This window comes from Acinonyx jubatus, chromosome B4 (assembly GCF_027475565.1).
Source record: "Acinonyx jubatus isolate Ajub_Pintada_27869175 chromosome B4, VMU_Ajub_asm_v1.0, whole genome shotgun sequence".
NCBI classification, from domain to species: domain Eukaryota; kingdom Metazoa; phylum Chordata; class Mammalia; order Carnivora; family Felidae; genus Acinonyx; species Acinonyx jubatus.
The window spans coordinates 53921539-53944933 of NC_069387.1; the positions used below are offsets into that span (position 1 = coordinate 53921539).

Genomic DNA, 23395 nt, shown 5'->3' on the forward strand with positions numbered 1-23395 from the left:
TCTAATGATGAAATGCCAATTTCTTTTCACTTGTATCTTGATATGTTTGAGTTGGCATGATCAATGTGAATCATTGTTGCTACCAAGCATGATTTGATAGAAGATCATTTTGACAGCTGGAATTCCAAAGTTTCATGTAAACTTGAAAGTATTTTCCAGACTAAAAAGGATAAATTTACTTAAACTTTCATACAAATCTGTCTTGTATACAACATAATTTTTTTCTTTCTAAAATACATAAAATTATTTGATACAATCTAATGCTAAAAGAATTTTTTTTACGTTTATTTATCTTTTGAGAGACAGAGCACAAGCAGGGTAGGGGCAGAGAGAGAACGAGACACAGAATCCAAAGCAGTCTCCAGGCTCTGAGCTGTCAACACAGAGCCCCACGCGGGTCTCAAACTCACAAACTGTGAGATCATGACCTGAGCCAAAGTCGGACGCTTAACCGACTGAGCCACCCAGGCACCCCTTAATACAACCTAATTATAATGTCAGTATTTTATATCAACTAAAATGAATTAGCCACATCTATTTGATGCCATAATTTAGTCCTTTTTTTTTCATATTCAGGAAAATACGCTTCTTTATACCTTCACTTGTATTATAGGAATTACAAGGGGTTTCAATAAACAAAAAATATAAGTATAAAGTGTTGTTCCTTACTTTTCCCTTAGTATAATAACCAGCTGTGGGAAATATTCTATTTATTTATTAGAAAATAACCTGAATTTCTCTTATCTTTCAACATAGCTGATGTTAAAATGTTCCCTTACACATCAAAATGGAAAAAGTTAAACATCAAAATAATTAAACAATAATTTCATCCCAGTGGCCTTTCTCCATTTCCTCTGGGAACTTGAGTTCCAGTCTATTCTTCTCTTTGCCCATCCTAAAGGGGGAGTAGCTTTCATAATATACAGGAAGACCTTAACCTTGGAAAATGAATGAAAGGTCTTGAGGGAACTTCCAGGCAGTCCCATGCTCCACCTAATTACATGTTCATTCAGGACATTTATATTAAGCACTCATTACTAATTAAAAATTGAGGATACAAAGGGAGACTAATAATCCCTGAGATTAAGTTTATGTGGGGGGCGCATGGGAGTCAGGAGAGGTAGTAGGTAGTTTTAAAATAAGGTGATATGAATCTAAATTCAGCGAATGACAAGGTGCTATTGAAAAATATAGAGAGGACACCTAGCTCAGTCTTAAGGATATTCAATAAAGATTCTTAGGGGAGGTGATGGCTTCTTGAAACCAAAGGTCAGTGAGGATTTAGCTAGGGAAAATTAGTTGGAGGAAGAGCATCACAGAAAAAGTTATGTGCAAATGCTCAGATAAGAAAGAACAAACCAGGGGCACCTGGGTGGCCCAGTCAGCTGAGCATCCATTTCTTGATTTCTGCTCGTGTCACAATCCCATGGTCTTGGGAGTAAGCCCTACAAGCCCATGCTCAGTGTGAAGCCTGCTTAAGATTCTTTCTGTCTCTCTCAAAAATTAATTAATTAATTAATTAATTAATTAATTAATTAAATAAGCAAGCAAGCGAACATTTGAAAATTAAAAAAAACAACAACAACAACAACAGAAAGAACACACCATATCTTGGGTGCTGCCAGCATAGTTCAATCTAGTTAGAGCACAGTGTGAGTGAGATTATGTGAAAATAAGAAGCTACAGAAGTAAACAAGACTGGATTGCAATGGCTTAAAATACTAGTTCCTCCTATAAATATTTTGTTTGGTTGTCTAAGCTAGTAGTGGGAATTAGAATCATTATTGAACTGCCTACTATTTAGTTTATTAAATCAAAGCACAGTAATTGTTAGGTTATCAGTAAATATCAGTAATTACATGGTAGGTTTTCCTGTTTATATAGAATGGTTATTTCCAGAGTTCAAAGAATCAAACGGGGGTTCTAATTACCAGTTTTAGAGTGAGCTAGAGAAATTGTACCCTCTTAATATTATAATACAACCCAAGGGAAAATATTATATGAGATAGCAAAGGCAAGAGTAAATAACGAAAATAGTGAATAATAATGTGCATATGGTAAAAAATTTTTTTAAAAAAATTAGCCACTTCTCAAAACAAATGAATACCACAGAAAGGTGTTAGCAGTAAAATTAAGATTGGGAATATTTAATTCAGACTTCACACATGCTATTTACTGGAAAATTGGGAGGAACGTTAATTTATTTTGACAAAATGGCGAGCAACTCACTATAGTACTGGAAATTTTAGCCGAGGTCAAAACTGTAAACGGAAATAACTTCTGAGAGCAATTCACTAGTATTGCTTTGCTTTAATATGTCATGAATAATATGCTTCCAAAATACACAACCTTGGATTGCTAGGCGAAATGTAGGGAAGGATGATACTGCCTACGTCATTGAGAGTTTAAGAGCTGTCCCTATGCCAAATTTCTCGCAGGAATGAATAGTGAAAACTTCAGGGCAGTTCATTTATTCTGAGAGTGTTCTGTCCTGTGAGAACTCTGGTTCGTGTTTAGACAATTTGCCAAGCTTCTCTTGGCGACCCGTCTTCTTTGCTTTGAGTTCTTTCTCCCCTTCCCCTAAATCAACGTGGAAAAACCACAGTCAGTGGTAGTAACAGTAAAATGAAACCCCGTAATCAGAGATGTCTCTGCACTTCCGAATTGCAGCCGGAAGCGGATACGCAAGGAATTAAGTGTGAGCTACGGGGTACCCGTAGCTCAGAGTTTCACTCTAAGGCACAGGCACCGGAAGTAGCCGCCCAGCTTTGCTCCAGCGCTGTGAGTACAAACTCTCCGGCCTGGGCAACCCGCGGTCAGTAAACCACTAGGAGTCTGACCTCATGAAGGCAGGACGCCCTCTCTCGAGGCGGGGAAATTTTTGGTGGTTGGAGGTGGCATCGCGGGTGTCACCGGTGCTAAGCAGGTAGGCTTACCCGCAGACAGTTCCGCCTCTTCCCCGGCTCAGGTGGTGGCACTCAAAGCATCCTCCCGCCTCTCCCCAAGTCCTCGTTCCAGATCCCTCTATAGCCGCTGCCTTTTCTCCCGGCCCCCGCACTCCTTCTTCGTCTCAGTTATTAGAGACTGCGTAGTGGCCCTTGGGCGAAATTCTTAGTACCTCGCAAGGTTCGCCTTAGGCCCAGGGAGAAGTGGGGACAAGTTGTTGGGGGGACCCCAAAGCTGAGTGAACCAGACTGTGGTGATAGTTAACCTGAGCAGACAAGAGGGTTTAAAACTGATTAAGTACTTGGTCAGAACATTCACCCTTCTTTCTTAATTAGCTGATTGAGTTCAGCTTCCAGGTAGATGCCAGAGCCTTGGTTTATCGTAAATAATTGATGAACTCATGTTGTTTCCTATACTTTGAATTTCCAAGATAGAAGAGATTTCATCTCCAGTAATGTTTTATAAAACAACCAACAAGGGAATAGATGCAGCTGGGGAATAGTTTTCTGATTATAGTGAATAATCAGACCAAATATATACATATATACATTCCAAAAAGGACTCTTTTGTGGATATAAAGTAAACATAAGCAATCATTGAAGTCACAGAAGTAGTGCAGGAAATTCAAGAGTTGTTTTCACACTTTCAATCCTAGGTGTCTATTTTCCGTTTTTTCACAAAGTAAACACCTGTTATCCAGGTACTGTACTAAGGGCTGGTTAGTCAATTATAAACAGAGCCTTGTATTTCCTTTTTAGGGATTCACAGGCTAGTGGAAGAGACATGTAAATAAATCATTTCATCAATGTGTTTGCCAGCTTAAGGATATCAGTGGAGTTGGTAGGGCCTGAATTAGGGGGGAGGTATCCTTTTGTCTCAGTGTAGAAAATGAGTAAAAGTTCACCAGGTGGACAAGAAGAACTAGATGGTTCAAAGGGAGGCAAGGATATAATCTTAGGTGGAAAGCATGGCAGTACTGAGAGCAGCAAAGCTTAAAGAACATGGTGCTTGGGGAGGTGATCAGACATGAAGCTGGGAAGGTTGGCAGAGACCAGAACATGAAGGGTCTTATAAGCCTTGATGAAAATGTAACAAGAACTTACGAGTAATGAGATGATTTTGAGCAGTGGCCTAATGTGATCAAATACATTTTGAAAGATCATTAGTTACAATGCACTTGGGGGAGGGGTTAAAATGAGACTGGAAGGCCAGTTGAAAGGTGATTTTAGTAGTACCAAGAAGTTTGAGGGGTGTCTGGCTGGCTCATTCTGTAGAGTATGCGACTCTTGATCTCAAGGTCCTGAGGTTGAGCACCATGTTGAGTGGCAGGATTACTTTTTAAAAAAAGGTTTGAGAGCTAGATGTAGCAATGAAAAGAGAAAGTAGGTAAATAAATTGCAGAATATATACAGAAAAGAAAGATGGAGAGAGTGGTAATATTATCAAGTATTATAGAAAGTTCAAATAAGATGATATTAAAAAGAATCTGGTGGGTTTTAAGGATGTATAGGTGAATGGAAGATGCTCAGGGTTTTTTTTTTTCTTTTTTAATATTTATTTTTGAGAGAGAGAGAGAGACAGAGTACAAACAGAGGAGGAGCGGAGAGAGGGGGACACACAGAATCTGAAGCAGGCTCCAAGCTCTGAGCTGTCAGCACAGAGCCTGACACAGGGCTCTAACTCACAAACCATGAGATCATAACCTGCGCTGAAGTCAGATGCTTAACAAGCTGAGCCACCCAGGCACCCCCTCAGGGTTTTTTTCTTTATTGAATATTGACATGCAATATTCTCTTACTGAGGTGTACATTGTAGTGATTGGATATTTTTATGCATTATGAAGTGATCACCTCAACAGGCATAGTTACCCTCTGTCACTATACAAAGTTATTATACTATTATTGATTATATTCCCTGTGCTGTGTATTGCATCCTTCTGACTTATTTATTTTATAACTGGAAGTTAGTTCTTCTTAATTTTTGTTTTGGCCACTCCCACCCCCTACCCCCCAACCCCTTCCCACTCTGGTAACCAGAGTTTGTTTGTTTCCCGTATCTTTGAGTCTGTTGTTTGTTTTTAGATTCCACAGATATTGAAATCATATGGTATTTGTCTTTCTCTGACTTATTTCTCTTGACATAATACCCTCTGGGTCCATTCATGTTGTCACAAATGTCAAGATTTCCTTTATCTTATGACTGAATAGTATTTCATTGAATATTTATATACATATGCCACATCTTCTTTATCCATTCGTCTATCAGTGAACACTTAGGTTTCTCACCTACCTTGGCTATTGTAAATACTGCTGCAGTGAACATAGCAGTGCGTATGTCTCTTTCAATTGGTGTTTTTGTTCTCTTTGGATAAATACCCAGAAGTGGAATTCCTGGATCATATGGTAGTTCTATTTTTAATTTTTTGAGGAAACTCCATAGTGTTTTCCATAGTGGCTACACCAGTTTATATTCCCACCATGACTGTACAGTGGTTCCCTTTTCTCCGCATCCTCACCAACACTTGTGACTTCTTATCTTTCTAATTACAGCCAATCTGACAGGTGTGAGGTGGTATCTCATTGTGGTTTTGATTTGCATTTCCCTGATGATTAGTGATGTTGAGCATGTTTTCATGTGTCGACGTGTGTTGGCCATGTGTATGTTTTTGGAAAAAATGTTCAATCTACCCATTTTTTTAATTGAGTTTTTTTTATTCAGTTGTATAAGTTTTTTAAATATATTTTGGATATTAACCCATTATTGCATGTGTGATTTGCAAATATTCTCTCCCATTCAGGTTACCTTTTCGTTTTGTTGATGGTTTCCTTCTCTCCGCAAAAGCCTTTTAGTTTTATGTCATTTCATTTTACTTTGCCTGAGGAAAATGGTTCAAAAAATATTGCTAAGACTGGTGTCAGAGAGCTTACTGCCTATGTTTTCTTCTAGGAATGTTATGGTTTCACATCTTATATTCAAGTCTTTAATCCATTTTGAATTTATTTTTGTATATGGTGTAAGATAGTGGTCTAGTTGGTCTAGTTTCATTCTTCAGCATGTAAGCTGTCCAGTTTTCCCAAGACAATTTTCCATTGTATATTCTTACCTCCTTTGTCATAGACTAGTTGGCCATCTATGTGTGGGCTTATATGTGGGCTCTCTGTTTCATTCCATTAATCTGTGTGTCCATTTTTTTATGCCAGGACCATACCGTTTTGATTACTATAGCTTGGTAGTATGGTTTGAAATCGGGGAGCATAATACCTCCCACTCTGTTCTTTCTCAAGATTGCTTTGACTATTCAGGGTCTTTTTGTGGCTTCATACAAATTTTAGGATTCTTTGTTCCAGTTCTTTGAAAAATGCTGTTGGTATTTTGGTGGGGATTGTATTGAATCTGTAGATAGCTTTGGGAAGTATGGACATGTTAACATATCAATTTTTCCAAACCATGAGCATGATAGATCTTTCCATTTATGTATATCTTCTTAAGTTTTTTCATCAGTGGCTTATAGTTTTCAGTGTACAGGTCTCTTTGTGTCTTTGGTTAAATTTATTCCTAGGTATTTTATTCTGTATGATGCAGTTGTAAATGGGATTGTTTTCTTAATTTCTCTTTCTGATAGCTTGTTATTAACGTATAGAAACTAGACCAATTTCTGTATGTCATTTTGTTCTCTGGAACTTACTGAATTAATTTATTCATTCTAATAGTTTTTTGGTTGAACATGCTCAGTTTTAACGGTATAGTAGTGAGAGAAATAGAAAATGGTGGAGTTGAAGTGGAGGATGATTTAAGAAAATTCTTTCAAGAAGTTTAAAGTGAAAAAGAAAAAGGTTGTAGCTGAAGGAAAATGATAGAAAAAAAATGGTAAGTTAAGCCTCTAAATTCTTCCGAAGCTAATACTGAAATGGTTTTGTTTTCCCAGAGTATATACTGGCATATAAGATAGTTTAAGTAAATAAGGAATACAGTTGATGGTATTTGAGCCAATATGACAAAATCAGAGTTTTCAAGCCAAAATCAGAATTTTGGAAAACTCATATTCTTCACTGTGAGCCTCATGAAACTTGAAGAATTTTCTGATGAGATTGTTGGTGATAATAATGAATGTATTTTTTTGATAATGTAGTGATTTGAAATTTGTTAACATTTGGAAGATCTCTATAAAACTTAGTGAACCAATATTGTCCAGATGACAAATGTGATGTTACAAGATCCATTTAAAGTTCAGGATAGACCAATGGCTTTCACAAGAACAGAATATGAAAAATTCTTTGATATGGTTTCAAATTCTACATTGCAACTAATCTTTAAGAAACCACACGTGTTAGTGTAACATCAAAGAAGAATATACAGTTCTCTGAAAAGGCTGCATATCTGTGTGAGGGTGAACTGTCTTCAGATACTTCAGCCAGATTAACATATTGTAATAGTTTGAATGCAGAAGCAGTTTTAAGTCCAGACATTAAAGAAATTTTCAGGGGTGCCTGGGTGGCTCAGTCAGTTAAACGTCTGCATGATCTACAGTTCTTGAGTTTGAACTCCATGTCGGGCTCTGTGCTGACAGCTCAGAGCCTGGGGCCTGCTTCAGATTCCATGTCTCCCTCTCTCTCTGCCCCTCCCCTGTTCATGCTCTGTCTCTCTCTTTCTCTCAAAAATAAATAAAAACATTTTTAAAAAATTAAAAAAAAATAAACTTGCAAAAATGTAAAAGTGCCATTCTTCTCAATTTGTTTTGGAAAAAAAGTATTATTTTTTATTAAAAGGATATTATATCTGTTTAACATGTATTGGATTTATTATTCTTTTAAGTGAATTAAATATTTTAATTTTTTCTTAGTTTTAATTTTAATGTGGCAAATATCACTGGGTTTAACTCACACAGACAAAAGTTCTTTGGAGTCCTCAGTCATTTTAAGAGTGTAAAGGGGTCTTGAGACTGAAAGGTTGAGAACTGCTAGGGCCATGGAGTAGGTAGGTCTTCCAAGTAGTATTTAATGGACAGCTGAAGTCAAATGCCAGTCTGCAAGGTGTGGGCCTTCCACCACACACTGAATATAGGACTGGAGAAAGCAGGTAGTTCAATCTGTGATTAGGAGTTTTAGGGTAATGGTTAAAGATAAGAGAGCAAGGAAGTAAAAGTTTGGGCAAAACATGAAATGATCTACAACGGAGTCTTGGCTGCATAGGAAGAAAAGTGAACCCAAGAGGATGCTAATGGTTTTGGACAGCAGGAAAGAGTCCAAAGACTAGATCACAATAAAGTTAGCTAGTAAGTGGACAGAGAAAACTATAAGGATATGGAAATAGACAAGCTATTCTTGTCTATTCTATGTGGTTCAAGTATGCAGAAGTAAGTAGTTAGCCCTGATTTTCCAGGCTAGGAAACTAACGTGCAGTGACTTTGGCTGACTTGAATTCAAGTCTTAAAATGTGGACTTTGCCTACTTTTCACTGCATATAGTGCAATTAGCTGACCTTCTTGTTTTATGAACATGAAGTAAGTAGTGTATAAAAACAAAAATATTTTTATTAAAATTCTTAAAAGGAAATATTTTTTAAAAACATACCTTTTTTTACCTTTTTGATCTAATAGGGTTTCTGAAGTATTGGAGGAGTTTGATGTTGAAGAGCCACAGAAAACCATGTTAGAAAATTGCTTTCCCAACATTAAGGTTATAGAATCCAGAATAAAGGAACTGAAGAGTAAGGAACATGTAAGAGGATTTTTTTCTTGGGATGCCTGGGTGGCTCAGTTACACGTAGGACTCTTGATTTTGTCTCAGGTCATGATCTTACGGTTCGTGGGTTTGAGCCCTGCATCTGGCTCTGTGTTGACACTATGGAGCCTGCTTGGGATTCTCTCTCCCTCTGTGCTCCTCCCACATTTGTTCTCTGTCTCTCTCAAACAAACATTTAAAAAAAAAAAAAGGATTTTTAATGACAGTCCATTGTTCGGTCTTTTTTTAATATATTTTTTTAATGTTTTATTTATTTTTGAGAGAGAGAGAGACAGAGTGTGAGTGGGGGAGGGGCAGAGAGAGAGGGAGATACAGAACCCGAAGCAGGCTCCAGGCTCTACGCTGTCGGCACAGAGCCCGACACGGGTCTGGAACCCATGAACTGGGAGATCATGACCTGGCTTGAAGTCGGCCGCTCAACCGACTGAACCACTTAGGCATCCCCCTCACCATTGTTCAATCTTGATGAGCTTTTGCCTGCTTTCTTTTGACCCCATCTGTACTCCCACCATTACTAAGGCCCATAGTATATAAAGCTTAGTAACATTGGTTTCATTATTAGAAAAACTTATACTTTTTGAGTTTATTGGGATTATATAATTAGTTGGATTTAGCATTTTAGGTTTTACATTTCAAATTAGCATTAACATTTATATAGTGTCTACTATGTTCTAGGCACTGCAGAAGTGCTGGGATACAACAGGAACATTACATTGAACTTGGCCTGGGAGGTCTCATTGTCATAGGGAATATAGACATGCACATGTATTAATTATATGTACATGTGAAAGCACAGTCACTGAAATATTATCAAAGCTCTGATACTAGGGATTTTGGAGGACCTCACAGAAGGAGAAAATATTTGAACTGTGTTTAAAAGGTGGGTGAATTAAGAGTTCTTAATTAAGGACATTGTAGGAAAAGGAGGTTGCTTGTTCAAAGACCCAAAGAAAAGCACGTGAAAGAGTAACGTTGTCAGAGGTACTGTCTGTGGTAGAGATAAGGAGAGAAGATGGCAGACTAGAGCAAACAAATAGGACTGTGAAGAGCTGTCTACATCATGCCAAGAAATTTATTTTACCGTCAGTGGAGAAATAAAGAGAATTTATGTGAAGGCAAGGATGGTAATATATTTTTAGGAAGATAGATGGCAATGTTGAGGATGAAGTGGGGTGGAGTGAGTGATAGTGGCCAGCAACCAAACCAGAAGGGGGTTGCAATAGTCCAAAATGATAGAAGACCTGAATGAAGACAAGGACAGTGTAGTTGGAAAGAATGGCCCAGATATGAGTGAGATTTTTACTATAAACTCAGCAGGACTCAGTAACCCATTGGATGTGGGAATGAATAAGGCAGTCGGAAGAAAGGTGTTGTCAGATGAGAAACAATATCCTCAGGTGAGCCTTAGGTAAGATGAGTACTAGAGTTTGTAGTTGTTTCTCTACAGCAACTCTAATGTGGGAGTTCTCCCGAGAAAACTGGTAGGTAACACATTTGAAACACAAATAACTTGATAGGAAAAAATAAAAAGTACTAACTTTTCAGAGAAAAACATTAAAACTCTGAATCCCAAACCAGAATAAATTTCTAATACTCATAGTGGTACATATCGCCTAGGACATCCATGTCATTTAATTTGCACACTGAGGTGGGCACAAATGTATGCTGATAAATTGTGAGGCAGTTATATTAGCACCTTTGAATAAATCAGAGTGCCACCCATTACCATTTGAAGTGTCCTACATGAGATCATGTCTGTATTCTCTTATTTAAATGTCCTGAATATTCTTTAATGAATTAGAGATTTTTTATCTTCGTGTCTACTTGCAAAAATTTAACATTAGCCAATGAAAAGAATGTTTGTTTTTACAGTAGCCAAATGTAAATTATTTTTTAAATTTGGTCAGTGTCTGTAACTACTGTTGATCAGATAAATCTAACCACATTATCTGCAGGAAGACATAGAGAATTTCTATGTGCAGTATACTGTATTGAATTATTGGCCTTATGCATTTGCAATGCAGCTAAAGAGTTAAATGGATAGTGAATGGCTCAGTGGGTATTAAGTGCTGTCTTATGATTTGCCATATTTTATAACATGGCACAATGTTAACCTGTAAACCACTCCCACTCCACCAGTCTGGCATCTCTCATAGTTGTATGTGGGTGTGTGTGTGTGTATGCATGTATGCTTTTCTAAAGGCTACTACTTATATGTAGGTTTTCATTTGATATTAAGGAAAAAAAACAGTGGATCTTGAATGTGTATTTTTAGCCTCAATGATATTAAAATTTAATATAAGGGTGCCTGTTAGTCACTTAAGCATCCGACTCTTGGTTTCGGCTCAGGTTATGATCTTACAGTTCGTGGGATCGAGCCCTGCCTCGGACTCTGCACCAACAGTGTGAGCCTGTTTGGGATTCTCTCTCTGCCCTTCCCCTGCTTGCCCTCTATCCCTCTCTTTCTCAAAGTAAATAAACATAAAAAATTAATATAAATAACCCTAAAACAGTATATGCTAGGATTTAAGGTTAACACACTTTTCACTTATATGAAAATATCAAGGAGCATGTTTGCTGGTAAAGTGATTGTTATTTGTACTTAAGAAGAATCTAAATACTGTTTTAGTACTTCCAATGTTTTTATACTAAGACATATTGTAACCTTTTCTACCACACTTTACTCCCCTGTACCCATGGCAGACATTAAGGTATGATATGATTAGAATTACTAGATCTTAGTAACTCCCATTGAGATCAGAAATTCTCAATAAGGCCTGCCCCAGGTATAACATCAGAATGCTCAAATTTTATTTATTTCTATATTTTAATTTTAACATTTATTTATTTTTGAGAGAGAGAGTGCAAGTTGGGGATGGGGGGGCAGGCAGAGAGGAAGGGAGACACAGAATCCTAAGCAGGCTCCCGGTGCTGAGCTGTCAGCACAGAGCCCGACACGGGGCATGAACTCAAGAATCGCAGAAATCACGACCTAAGCCAAAGTCAGCGGCTTAATCAACTGAGCCACCTGGGCGCCCCCAGAATGCTCAATTAAAAAATTTTTTTAACCTGAGGTCAACATGCCTTCCTGAATATCATGAGATTACCTAAATTTTATGCAAAATCTGGTGTGAGTGTACCTTTTTTCTCTAAGAGAGAAAGATTAGTTTTCACCAGATTCCCAAAATGGTTCACGGACCTAAAATGATGGTGACTCACTGGATTGGATAATGGGTTCTCAGGTTTACTTTGATTTTCAATTGCTATAACAAAGTATTGAGTATCATGAAAGGCAACCTTAATGTATTTTTTTTTTTTGCTTTTGTCTTAATGAATTTTTTATTTAAAATGAAATTCTACCCATGTATAAATATATTTCTCCTCTCTCCTTCATGGCTCTATGTTTTTACAGTACATTGTAACAGGAGATGGCAGTCAGTATGTGTATAAGAACTTTTTGTGCTGGAGCTAAACCAAAATTGATACACGAAGGAAATCCTTTTGTATCAGGAACCCAGGATACAGACAGTGCTCAGGTAACATTCTGAGGTTGGGTCATGGAAAAGGAACATGAATATTTCTTAGATTTTTCTATATTTGAATCAAAGTATTCCACTTAGAGTGTTAAGTTCTAAATTATAGAAGAGGTTTGTTTTATGATCCATAAACCAGAAAATAGTTACAGTGTTTTATTACTACCTATTTCAGTTTTAGTTTTGGGTGATAATTTTTTTTAGTTCATGCTCATGTTCTGTGTTCTTTCCATTGTGCACTATCCCAGATGTAATGACTGAGCTGAAGGTTATAACTTTCTTTATACACATATTCATTACTGTACTTTGGGAATATGTGATTTGCAACCTAAATAATGGAGTATAATATATTAATATTTTTAAATAATTTATAAGGTAATTAGCAATTTAAATTTACTTTGTTAGAAGTTCTATGCTTAAATTTGAAGGAAAAATGTTTAGAATGCCCTATTTTGTAATTATTCCCAAAACAAGGAGATAATATTGATTGCATTACAATTGTTTTAGCAAATGTGCCTTATAGACATTATTTAGGTCTTTTTTTTTCTTAATCAAACTACAGTGAACGTGGGGCTCGAACTCATCTCCCCAAGATCAAGAGCCGTATGCTTTACTGACTGAGCCAGCCAGGTGCCCCTCAAGGGCTGTTGTTTTAAAGTCCTCTCTCGCCTTTTTCTTTCTTTCTTCTATGCATTATCACGAAATGCTATAGATAGCTGGTGGTGATTACATTTGAGAATAAAGTTTGGTTTGTATTTTTGTTTTTAGAGGTACGGCCTACATAATTGACCAATGAAAAGATATACAGCTGCGATTTCATGGTCGGTGCTACAGAAGTTACTCCAAATATAGAACCTTTTCTCTGTGGCAACAATGTAAGGTGAAGTTTTTTTATGTCCTGCTGTGAATATTTTTAAAATACTGTATTTATAAGATTTCTAACTCCCAAGCATAAATAACTGTTCCTTGCTTTAGTGTAAAACTGTAACTTAAGGAAGGTGAAAACAATTTGGGTCATATTCGTGTTTGGATTTGCAGTTATTCCTTACTGCCTAAAGTCCTTAAGCAGCTAACATCCCAGCATAGATGTCATCGTTGATGGGACATGATGCACAGTTCATTTGTCTAAAGGTTGATAAGAGACTGACACCTATGGATTCACAAGTGATTTCTTTTAGAGAAACTATCTTGTCTTTTTTGCCTTTTAGCATTTGAAGCTCACAAAACAGGAATATTGTAATTATGAGTGGGGTACTCACATGGTTACTAAGTGTTCTTGATGTTGAAAGTCTAAGAATTTTTGAGTTGGTCTGTCTTAGTAGCATTTTGATTCCCTGGAAATTGAGCTGAGTTATCTAAACTTGCAGCTATTTTTTACTTTCTCATTAAAGATCAGCATACCAAGGTGTACAAATGTGACTTGTTCTTTTACTTTAGAATGACAAAGCCATCTTTCACTTTTCTTCCCAGGTGTTCTCATAAGGAACATTGTTTAGTTTGATCTAGGCGAAGATGGTGGCCTGAAAGTGGATGATCACATGCACACGTCTCTCTCTGATATCTATGCTGCAGGTGACATCTGCACTGCGTCATGGCAGCCCAGCCCAATGTGGCAGCAGGTAAGCCAGCATCCAGGATCACATCTTCATATCAGAGATTCCATCTGACAGTAAAGGAGTTGCTACCAGCAAATGTAAATATCTGGTTTTCCAACTTCTTTAAGTAAGAAGCTATCATAGCGTTTTTTGTGACAAAGAATTTTTCCCTTTCGGTAAGTTATTATATAGTGATGGAACAGTAGTTTAAGAATTATGGGCTATTACTTTGCTTGTCATTTTCAGATACTTACCAGCACTGTCCAATGGAACTTTATGCGATGACAGAAATGTTCTGTACCTTTGCAGTGTCCAGTCAGGTAGTCACTAACTACGTATGTCTATTGAGCACTTGAGTTTAAATAGCTACATGTATTTAGCGTCTGCCAGACTGGACAGCACAGCTTTAGATTAATAAATAATTACTGAGGTATAAACCAAGTTGATAAATGATGATCCTATGGGACCCTGATGACCCTATTCTGTCCCTGGGGAATTAGGATTGAAAAAATTTCCTATAGTAAACAGCCTTCCTCAGCTGAACACGTCCATTCAACTGGATGTAGACTTCCTCCTGCCCTCACAGTGTTGCCGCCCTCCTAATGGTGGAGCAGAAATCCTTGAAGAGATACTCAGACTGTGGTCATAGGTGAGGTTGTCTCAGGGGGAGTAGAGACACAGATAAATGAACCAGGCAACAGTTGGTAAAAGACCAGCTCCAAAGGTTGGGATATCACTTCTTCAAATCAACCATGGAGCGTGAAGTCGTGAAGAACTAGATGTATTTTAAGAGGCAGCTTCATTACTTTGTGTGTTTTTACCTACAGCAGGGCTAACAATCATATAAGAGTGCTTTCAGCCTGTTTCTAAAGTGCTAGGTTGTTTTCAGTTTCCTCTGGAGTCATTCTGTGTCACTTCTATGGTATATATGTCATCAACTCTCAATTAGGAGTTGGGGGTTGTGGCATTTTTTTTAACATTTTAAACCCTCTAGAATAAATTATATCCTTAATGTGTCATATTCTGCTATAGGCAATATCCAAAAATAAACAGGTGTCTCTTGTTTTGAGTGAATCTAATAGACCTTGTCTCTTAATATGCAGAAGCAATAAATAAGTACACTAAATAATTTGTTTTACATAGTCCAAGACACAAACTGAAGGGATTTTGAGGCTAGAATACATTTGGTAACAGTCCAGGCAGTGTTATACTGCAAGCCACTTCTATTAGCCATTTTCTAGTACTGTGCTCTGTTTACTCTGCTCCCTTACCATAGGGAGGCTATGACTTCATCACACCTACCTTGTTTACACAGGAGACTGAATTAAAAAAAAAAAAAATTATCACTTCTAGCAGAAATGAAAATCCTATCTGTGACTGTGGTATGATTTTTGCATATGAAAGAACATTAGTCACACACAGTTATAAAGAAACTAATTGCTTAGCTTATTTAATTCTCATTTAATAGCTGGGATACATTTATGTCTTAAGTGAAGAAATCAAGGCTCAGTTAATTAAATAAAAATATAAAAATTAAATATGTAAAAAAGTTGACATTTAAATCTCTTAACTCCCAGGGTGCCTGCGTGGCTTAGTCAGTTAAGCATCTGACTCTTGATCTCCGCTCAGGCCTTGATCTCAGGGTTGTGAGTTCAAGCCCCACATTTAAAAAAATAAAATAAATCTCTTGACTCTCAGGGCCAGTGTTCTATCAGGGATTCACAAAACTTGGTAGAAATATAATAAAAATACTGTAGAGGAGAAATTAATGATGTTTTAAAGGGAAGAATTAAAAATGAATTCCCAACATGGGTTGCTGAAATCTGGTAAGATTTCCTGAGACTAGACACCAACTAGTATTATCGGTCTGCGTGACCATTGAGGTTTAACTGCATTGGAAGCCTCAATCTAAGGATTAAAAATCTAAGGATTAGGAAAAGGGACATATATTTCAGTGATACTTTGTCATTTCTTGTGTGATAAACTTACTCTGCAAGAGGAGACTGGTTATTAGCGTTATTCTTACCTAGTATAGCCTCAAATATTTTAGCTATTTTTGATAGAGAATTTATTGAAACATATAGAGTTGGTATTATCCTTTAATTTTAGGGCAGTAATTTGGATAGAATTCTCAAATAGCCAAGTCAGTTTTGGTTAGTGTGGACTGGTGATTGCTTCCATGGCAAACATAATCTAACTAGTCATCTGGCTAGCTAGATCTAACCAATCTCAAGGACTGTCAATATTGAACCCCTTTTAAGGAATTTTTGTCAGGTTAAGGTGCTAGCATTTTTAAAGTAAGGACATTGAAAATTATATCTCATAACATTTTTTATTTCAGATGAGACTTTGGACCCAGGCTAGACAGATGGGGTGGTACGCAGCCAAGTGCATGGCTGCAGCTACTTTAGGATACTCTATTGACATGGACTTCAGCTTTGAACTTTTTGCTCATGTAACATTTTTCAACTATAAGGTAAAATAGATAAGCAAATTAGTACCTTTTTCTGCTTGTGAGTCTTGTAACTACCTGATTTTCTCATTGAATAAGAATTTACATGGTTTTAATCATTTTAGAAAAATGACATGTTTTCTCAATTCTTGCAAATCAAACCTGGTATTAATGCTGGTCTAAGGGAGAAAAAATCTCTTCTGGAGTTGTTTCCCATTAGTGCATTTCTACATTTATTTGGGATTCAGTCTCACTTTTTAAGGGTGATAGCTACTGTACTTAAGAATGAACCAGGTACTTTGCCAAACTTATTATTTACTCCTCTTTACATTATTCTGAGGTAGGTTTTTTTTTTTGGTAATTTAATGATGAGGAATACACACAAGGTTTAAGGAGGTTAAATAATTTGCCCATGCAAGATATAACTCAGTTCCTTATTAAATATTTAAGTCATGACTCTAACATATAGTCCAGATCCTACATATTTAATTTACTACATATTTTTAATTTTCATATAGATTGTGTGGTAGTGTCATCTGAACAATAAATGTAATGTCATTCAAATGTTTTCTGTGGGACCCTCTCCAATGAATGACACTTTTAGCTATAAAATTTTGTGAATAGATTTTTGTGCTAGTCATCCTAAAATAACACAGTGTAACTGCATATTATGCTTCCTTTTTGGTACTCATTAGAATAACTTTATTATCTCTGTATATAGGTTGTACTACCAGGAAAATACCATACATGGGGCTGAGGTTCAGATCATGAATTAATGCTGAGATGTACCAAAGGACAAGAACACATCAAAGTCGTCATGCAGAATGGGAGAATGATGGGAGCTGTCTTAATTTTAAATCATATGGATCTTTCATCATATGAAGAAGGTCTGCTAGATTCAAATATTGATATACATTATTTTGATTTAAAAAGGCATTTCAAGAATTACATAAAGTTCCAAGTAACACAAGAAAGTCACAATAAGGTAAACGACCACATGGATTTAATGAAGAATACAGAAGTCATAATGAGAGTAGTGGGAAAGTATTAAAATAGAAATAAAATGGTAAAGATCAAATAATTTACAGATTTTTTTTTTCCAACACAAATTGACCACTTATGTAAATGTAAGGATTTAAGTTAATCATTTCTGTGTAACTGCTTTGGAGCAGATTTAGCTACTTTATCTACTTAGCTGACAACTTGGTCTGGTATACCAAAGTCATTCTTTGTGAAATGTCAAAGAGGATTGTCGTTTAAAGAGGCTTACAATTTTACTTTAAGGAGGTAGCAAGATCTTACTTGCTAATATCCTTTTATGTTCTGATTGTATAGCTGTTATGAGCTGAAATCACTCTTTTCTGTAATAAGCCTACATAAATATTCCTTATGATAACATTAATATCAAAAGAATACAATTAGGTATATCAAGGGATAAAAATATTTTACATTAAAATTATTTTTCTCAAAAAATAATAAAATTACTTTTCTCGTTTTATACTGTAAATTTATATAATTCATGATCTTAAATATTGAAGTCTTCAATACTTCAGGCAAGTTCCATATGTATAAAATATTAATAAAACTGTCTTAAACTTTTAACTACAAAATAATGGTGTACACATGCATAACTATTTTCTTGGAAAATTTAGAAACACTCATCTCCTGCATCATCAATTTTTCTTTTTTTAGTCCCTGTATTCTTAGATCGCTGAAGCATGTTTGCAGACTTCTGGAAGTTACCTGAATTTTTTTCTTCCCTCCTTTTATCAGCTCCTTCAGAATGACAAGTTTCAGATGATTCAGTCTGCCAACAAAAACAAAGCAAACATTCCGATCAAAACTCAGCTGTTCCATTTTTTCTTCAGATTAACAATCCCCCTGGTCCTTCTATATCCAGTAGCTCTTTAGTTAAGTGTCTAGTGGTCTCTCTCTCTTTTTTTTTTTTTTACCTTTAAATATCCACTCAAATATGAGCCCTATCCTAAAGGGATATGCTGTCAGAAAAACCCTAATCCATAGACACAATGATACATGGCATGTCTTTGCAGACGAGAGTATTTCATGCATAAGAGTCATTGGTTTTCGACATCTGCTACAAACATAGACTTCTCAACCAGTGTTGATCACAACCAATATTGTGAGGGCAGGGTGCATCACAAACTAGACAACACTAAAATGGATTTTTCATGTTCTAAAAGGTTGGAAATTCTAGTTTATATTAAAAGGTAAAGTAGTTTAAATTGTTACTTAATACTTCTACAATAAAACAAAGGTAATGTTTTCTCTCTTCCATGCCTAGATTCCTGCCTGTCTCCTGTGTTCATCTGGACCCAGCACAGTACCATTTAAAGCATCCCATAAGCTTTAATGTATTTTTTCATTATATAAAGAGTCAGTTACCTTGAAACAACTCTGTGTGGGCTTCTTTACTTGCATGGTAATAACATGCGCCTCATTATTTAGAAGATGAGCTTTAGGTCCTATTTTCAAATATGAAATGGTAGCATAAGCTGTAAAACTGTAGTCTTCTCTGTGGAAGATAAAGGCCAACAATCAGAAAGCTTTTAAGAAATTACAGAAAAACTAAAATTTATAAAAACAACCATAAGTGCAATAACTTTAATATGTGGAATATGAAACTTGTGAAAAATTAAAATACTTTCTGTAAGTTGTATTTTTTTTGACATACAATGATCAGTTAAAGTTTATTAGGTAAATTTTATATGGCATTAAAGAGTTTCACATGAGACAACTGGAAAACCACTTGCTTTGTTGCAGTTATGAGAAACATAAAGACAACACCAAAGGACAAGAAATGGATCTGTATATACTTAAGATACTGCTGTAGAAGAAAGTGTGCAATAATTTTCTCCAGGTCTTCACGAGGAAGTTGGGGAGGAGCAACGCCTGCCACTCTCAATTTTGCTGCCCCCTTTCCCATCCAAGAATCCATCAGTTTCAGTGGAGTTAGCTTTTCATTCAGGTCCTCTGCCTGCTTCAAAATCTTGATTAGATCTCTGCAGTATGCTGTTACATTCTTTACTTCACACGCTATAATGAGACAGGCAAATGAGATCTAGAAATTACAGCAAGGACAAGCTAGTCTAAGTGGTTAAACTGGTTTGAAATGAGTCCTCAACATGACCCACCCTAAACACTGATGTGTTATTTTGTTCTGAACCAAAATTAGGCTATTCCTCAAGTCTATCAGTAAACTAAGTTATAGTCTCAATAAGACATTGTTGAATTTACATGCTCGCTTCGGGGTCTATTCATCGTATTTACCTAATTTGTGCTCATTAAACAATATTCTGAAAACTATGGCTTCCTTGGTACTGATTTAGAGACAAGAAAGTCCTGGTTAAATATTCCTAATTATTGATTCTAGCACCCTGATTTCCGTATCAGACTCTTACTCATGTGATCAGTATAACACAGTATAATAAACTCATAAACAAGGTTATCTAGCTGCAAAGTTAAGACTAAAGTGATCTTCACCCACCAAGGCATCAGAACTCTGTGAGGGGGAACTGGTTATTCCCGCTCTTTGGACACAACACACAGGATGAGAAAAGTTAAAATACAACACCAAAACACCGGTAAATTAGTATCTTATGAGTAGTTATGCATTATCTGGATCAAAAATGATTGGACTGTAATCTCTCCTTTACAATAAATTCTCTTCCTAATTAGTGACTTAGTGACTAGCCTTTTCTTACAAATAGCAGTAGCATTTAGAAGAATTTAAGCTTTTCCCTTCATTTAAACATTTAACATGCCTTCAGTATAGCAACATAAAATACATTCATTCACATACCAATTTTCCTTTTGCCTTTGTTTTAAAACTTTGAGTTGTTACTTTTGAATCTAAAAAATGCTAGTCACAGCTTGCTTAATCCATTTTGGCGTCTAATAATTGCCCCCATGTAGTCCTAGCTATATACGTTAGCCTATAAAGATTTAAAAACAATGAACTAGGGAGTGTTCCAATCCAAGGTGGCAACTTAGTAAGATCCTGAACTGGGTGCACCAAATCTACACCTATTTATAGGCAATTCCTCTTGAAGAACTGAGGACTGACTGAACTAAAGACCACACAGAACACCAAGAGAGACATGGTAACCAAGGGTACCCCACCCCTGATGCTGCAAACTGCAGTGAGGAGAATAGTAATGTACCAGGAGCAGATTCGTCTGCACTTAGACACAGAAAATAAAAGCCACGGCTGAAAAGAGCAACTAGAATATAAAGGAACTAGCCGTGAACCCTGCTCAATGGGAGGGGAGCTGCTACAACTCTCTCTGGGTTGGAAGATCTAATATGTGTCACAGTTTATGCACCCTCCCACCACCTTGACAGCATAGATTGGAGCAGGGTCCAGACATCCTAACCAACCTACCACCTCAGTGAGCCCTGGGCCCCTAACCCACACCATCCCCAGCTGTCCCACCAAGACAGCCCTATGGTGGCGCACACCAGGAAGTCCTGGTCAACGCTCACTACAGCTCTGCCTGTCTCACCACACTGAGGCAGGCACAAAGCTCCTTGGAACATTCTAGGCCCTCATTGCTTTGGCTTCAGGAAGCTTTCTAAGGCACCCCAGTAGATGCCCATTTTCAGCTCCACCTGCCCTGCCAGGACACCCTGGCTTGCACCCACTTCAGCTTCTTTCCAGGGAACCACCTGTTCAGAGAGCCCTACAACTGCCACAGCCCATGCCCTTTCAACTACCAGCTGCCCTGCCAGGTTGCCCCCTGCACAAAGCACCCAGGGACCTCTCCAGCCAACAATACACCTCAGTTCCACCTGCCACAACCAGAGCACCTGCTGCACATCCCAGAACACCCCAGCTTACACCCACTTCAGTTCAGCCATCTTGCCAGGGTGCCCTCTACATGGAGAACCCCAGAACCACTCCTGACTACACCCACTTCAGCTTCAGCTGTCCTGCCAGGACAACCTGTCTCTGCAAAGAGCCTCAGGAATGCCCCAGCCCACACCCACTTAAGCTCTAGCCATCCCACCAAGGCAGCCCCACCATGGGGTGCCCTGAAACCCCCAGCCATGCCAGCCACAGCTCCAGCCAGCCAACAAAAGTCACCAGGCATATACAGTCAACACAGAGGACCACCATACACCAAGAGCATTCCTTCAAGTTTGGGAAAAGTAGCAGTTCTGCCTAATTCATAGAAACAAACACCATGTCAAGCAAGATGGGGTAACAAGGGAATACGCTCCAAATGAAAGGATAAGACAAAACCTCACAAAAACAATAAAACAGAGAAGAGCAATATGCCTAATGGAAGAGCTTAAAGTAATGATCTTAAAGATGCTCACTGGACTGAAGAATGGGAAAACTCAGCACTTCAACAAAGAACTGAAAAATATAAACAACCAGAGTTGAAGAATAACTGAAATGAAAAATTCATTAGAGGGAATCAAATAGTGATTAATGGATACAGAACAGATCAGTGATTTAGAAGACAGGGTAATGCACTCAAAGCTAAACAGCAAAAATAAAGAATTTTTTAAAATGAGGATAGAACAAGGGATCTGTTGGCCAATATCAAGTGAGTAAACTTTCATATTATATATGAATATATATGAATATATATTCATATTATATATGAATATATATGCATATATTTATGTTTATATATAAATATATATTATATAATATTTATTCATATATAAATATATATGCATATATATTCATATATACTGCTTTATACTTAGAATGTTACATATGAACCTCATGATAACCATAAACACAAAACCTGTAATAGGTTAAAAAAAAAAGGAAAAAGTACAGTATACAGAATATAGTCAATGGTACTGTAACAGTGTTGCATGGTGACAGTAACTACACTTGTGATGGGCACAGCATAACTTATAGTTGTTGAATCACTATGTTGTATATCTGAAACAAATATAACATTGTGCTGACTCAAAGTAAAAAGAAATTTAAAAATTAGGGGTGCTGGGCTGGCTCAGTGGGTAGAGTGTGAGACTTTTGATCTTGGGGTTGTGAGTTCAAACCCCATGTTCGGCATAGAGATTGAAAAAAATAAGACAATAAAAAGTCAAAAAAGATGTGAAAAAATATTTTAAAAATTATAAAATAGAAAGTCAAATATAACACCTCAGAAAGTCATCAATCACAAAGAGAGCAAGAAAAGAACAGAGAACTACAGAAACAACCAGAAAACGATCAACAAAATGGCAGTAAGTACCTAGCTATCAATAATTACTTTAAATGTAAATGGTCTAAATGTTTCACTCAAAAGATACAGGGTGGTGGAATGGATTTTTAAAAAACAAGACCCGGGGCGCCTGGGTGGCTCAGTTGGTTGGGCGTCAGACTTCGGCTCAGGTCATGACCTCGCAGTCTGTGAGTTCGAGCCCCGCATCGGGCTCTGGGCTGACAGTTCAGAGCCTAGAGCCTGTTTCGGATTCTGTGTCTCCCTCTCTCTCTGACCCTCCCCTGCTCATGCTCTGTCTCTCTCTGTCTCAAAAATAAATAAATGTTAAAAAAAAAAATTTTAAAAACAAGACCCATCTATATCTTGCCTATAAGACACTAAGTTCAGGCCTAAAGATACATGTAGATTCAGAATGAAGAGATAGAAAAACATCATGCAAGTGGAAGCAAAAAGAAAAGCCAGAGTAACAGTACACATATCAGACAAAATATGCTTTAAAACAAAGACTGTAAAAAGAGTCAAAGACGGGTATTACATAATGATAAAGGTACCAGTCCAACAAGATATAACAAGTGTACATATCTACACACCCAACACAGGAGCATCGAAATACATAAAACACACATAACCAAAGAGAGAAACTGATAGTAATACAATAATGGTACGGAACTTTAACACACCACTTACATCAATGGATGGATCATCCAGGCAGTTGGTCAATAAGGAAACTGTCTTTGAATGACACATTGGACTGGATGGACATAACAGATATAGACATAACATTCCATCCAAAAACAGAATACACAGTGCACATGGGACACATCTCTAGGACAGATCATATTAGAGGACAAAATAAAAATAACTCGATAAATTTAAAAGATAGAAATCATATCATGCAGCTTTTCCAACCACAAGAGCATGA

At 37.0% G+C, this 23395-nt stretch overlaps 2 protein-coding genes and 1 non-coding gene across 13 annotated transcripts in view; 2 read left to right on the forward strand and 1 right to left on the reverse strand.

Moving 5' to 3' along the window:
* Positions 1–2714: 2714 nt before the first annotated feature.
* Positions 2715–19108, forward strand: LOC106967975 (pyridine nucleotide-disulfide oxidoreductase domain-containing protein 1). 10 transcript variants are annotated; one of them, XM_015064310.3, is made up of 6 exons: positions 2715–2926; positions 12989–13095; positions 13717–13839; positions 16157–16291; positions 16989–17252; positions 18570–19108. In XM_015064310.3, exons 2-5 carry the CDS (start codon positions 13039–13041, stop codon positions 17022–17024), a joined length of 351 nt encoding a protein of 116 aa, XP_014919796.1. In that variant the 5' UTR covers positions 2715–2926; positions 12989–13038; the 3' UTR covers positions 17025–17252; positions 18570–19108. The 10 variants fall into 10 exon arrangements, 4 of the variants coding, with proteins under 4 accessions (XP_014919796.1, XP_014919797.1, XP_053081951.1 ...); XR_003412990.2 differs by having other exon boundaries at positions 2716–2926; positions 12989–13100; positions 13691–13839; XR_003412989.2 differs by having other exon boundaries at positions 2717–2926; positions 13691–13839.
* Positions 17254–23395, reverse strand: part of RECQL (RecQ like helicase) — a 57012-nt gene continuing 50870 nt past the window's right edge. For both annotated transcript variants that reach the window (XM_015064304.3, XM_015064305.3), the window contains 3 exons: positions 19102–19321; positions 18671–18800; positions 17254–18074 (listed from right to left, as the gene is read on the reverse strand). In XM_015064304.3, coding sequence (XP_014919790.1) covers positions 17916–18074; positions 18671–18800; positions 19102–19321 — 509 coding nt within the window. In that variant the 3' untranslated portion in view covers positions 17254–17915. The remainder of the gene's footprint in view (positions 18075–18670; positions 18801–19101; positions 19322–23395) is intronic.
* TRNAK-UUU (transfer RNA lysine (anticodon UUU)) lies at positions 22250–22322 on the forward strand. The gene has a single exon. It is a non-coding gene; the product is annotated as a tRNA-Lys (tRNA).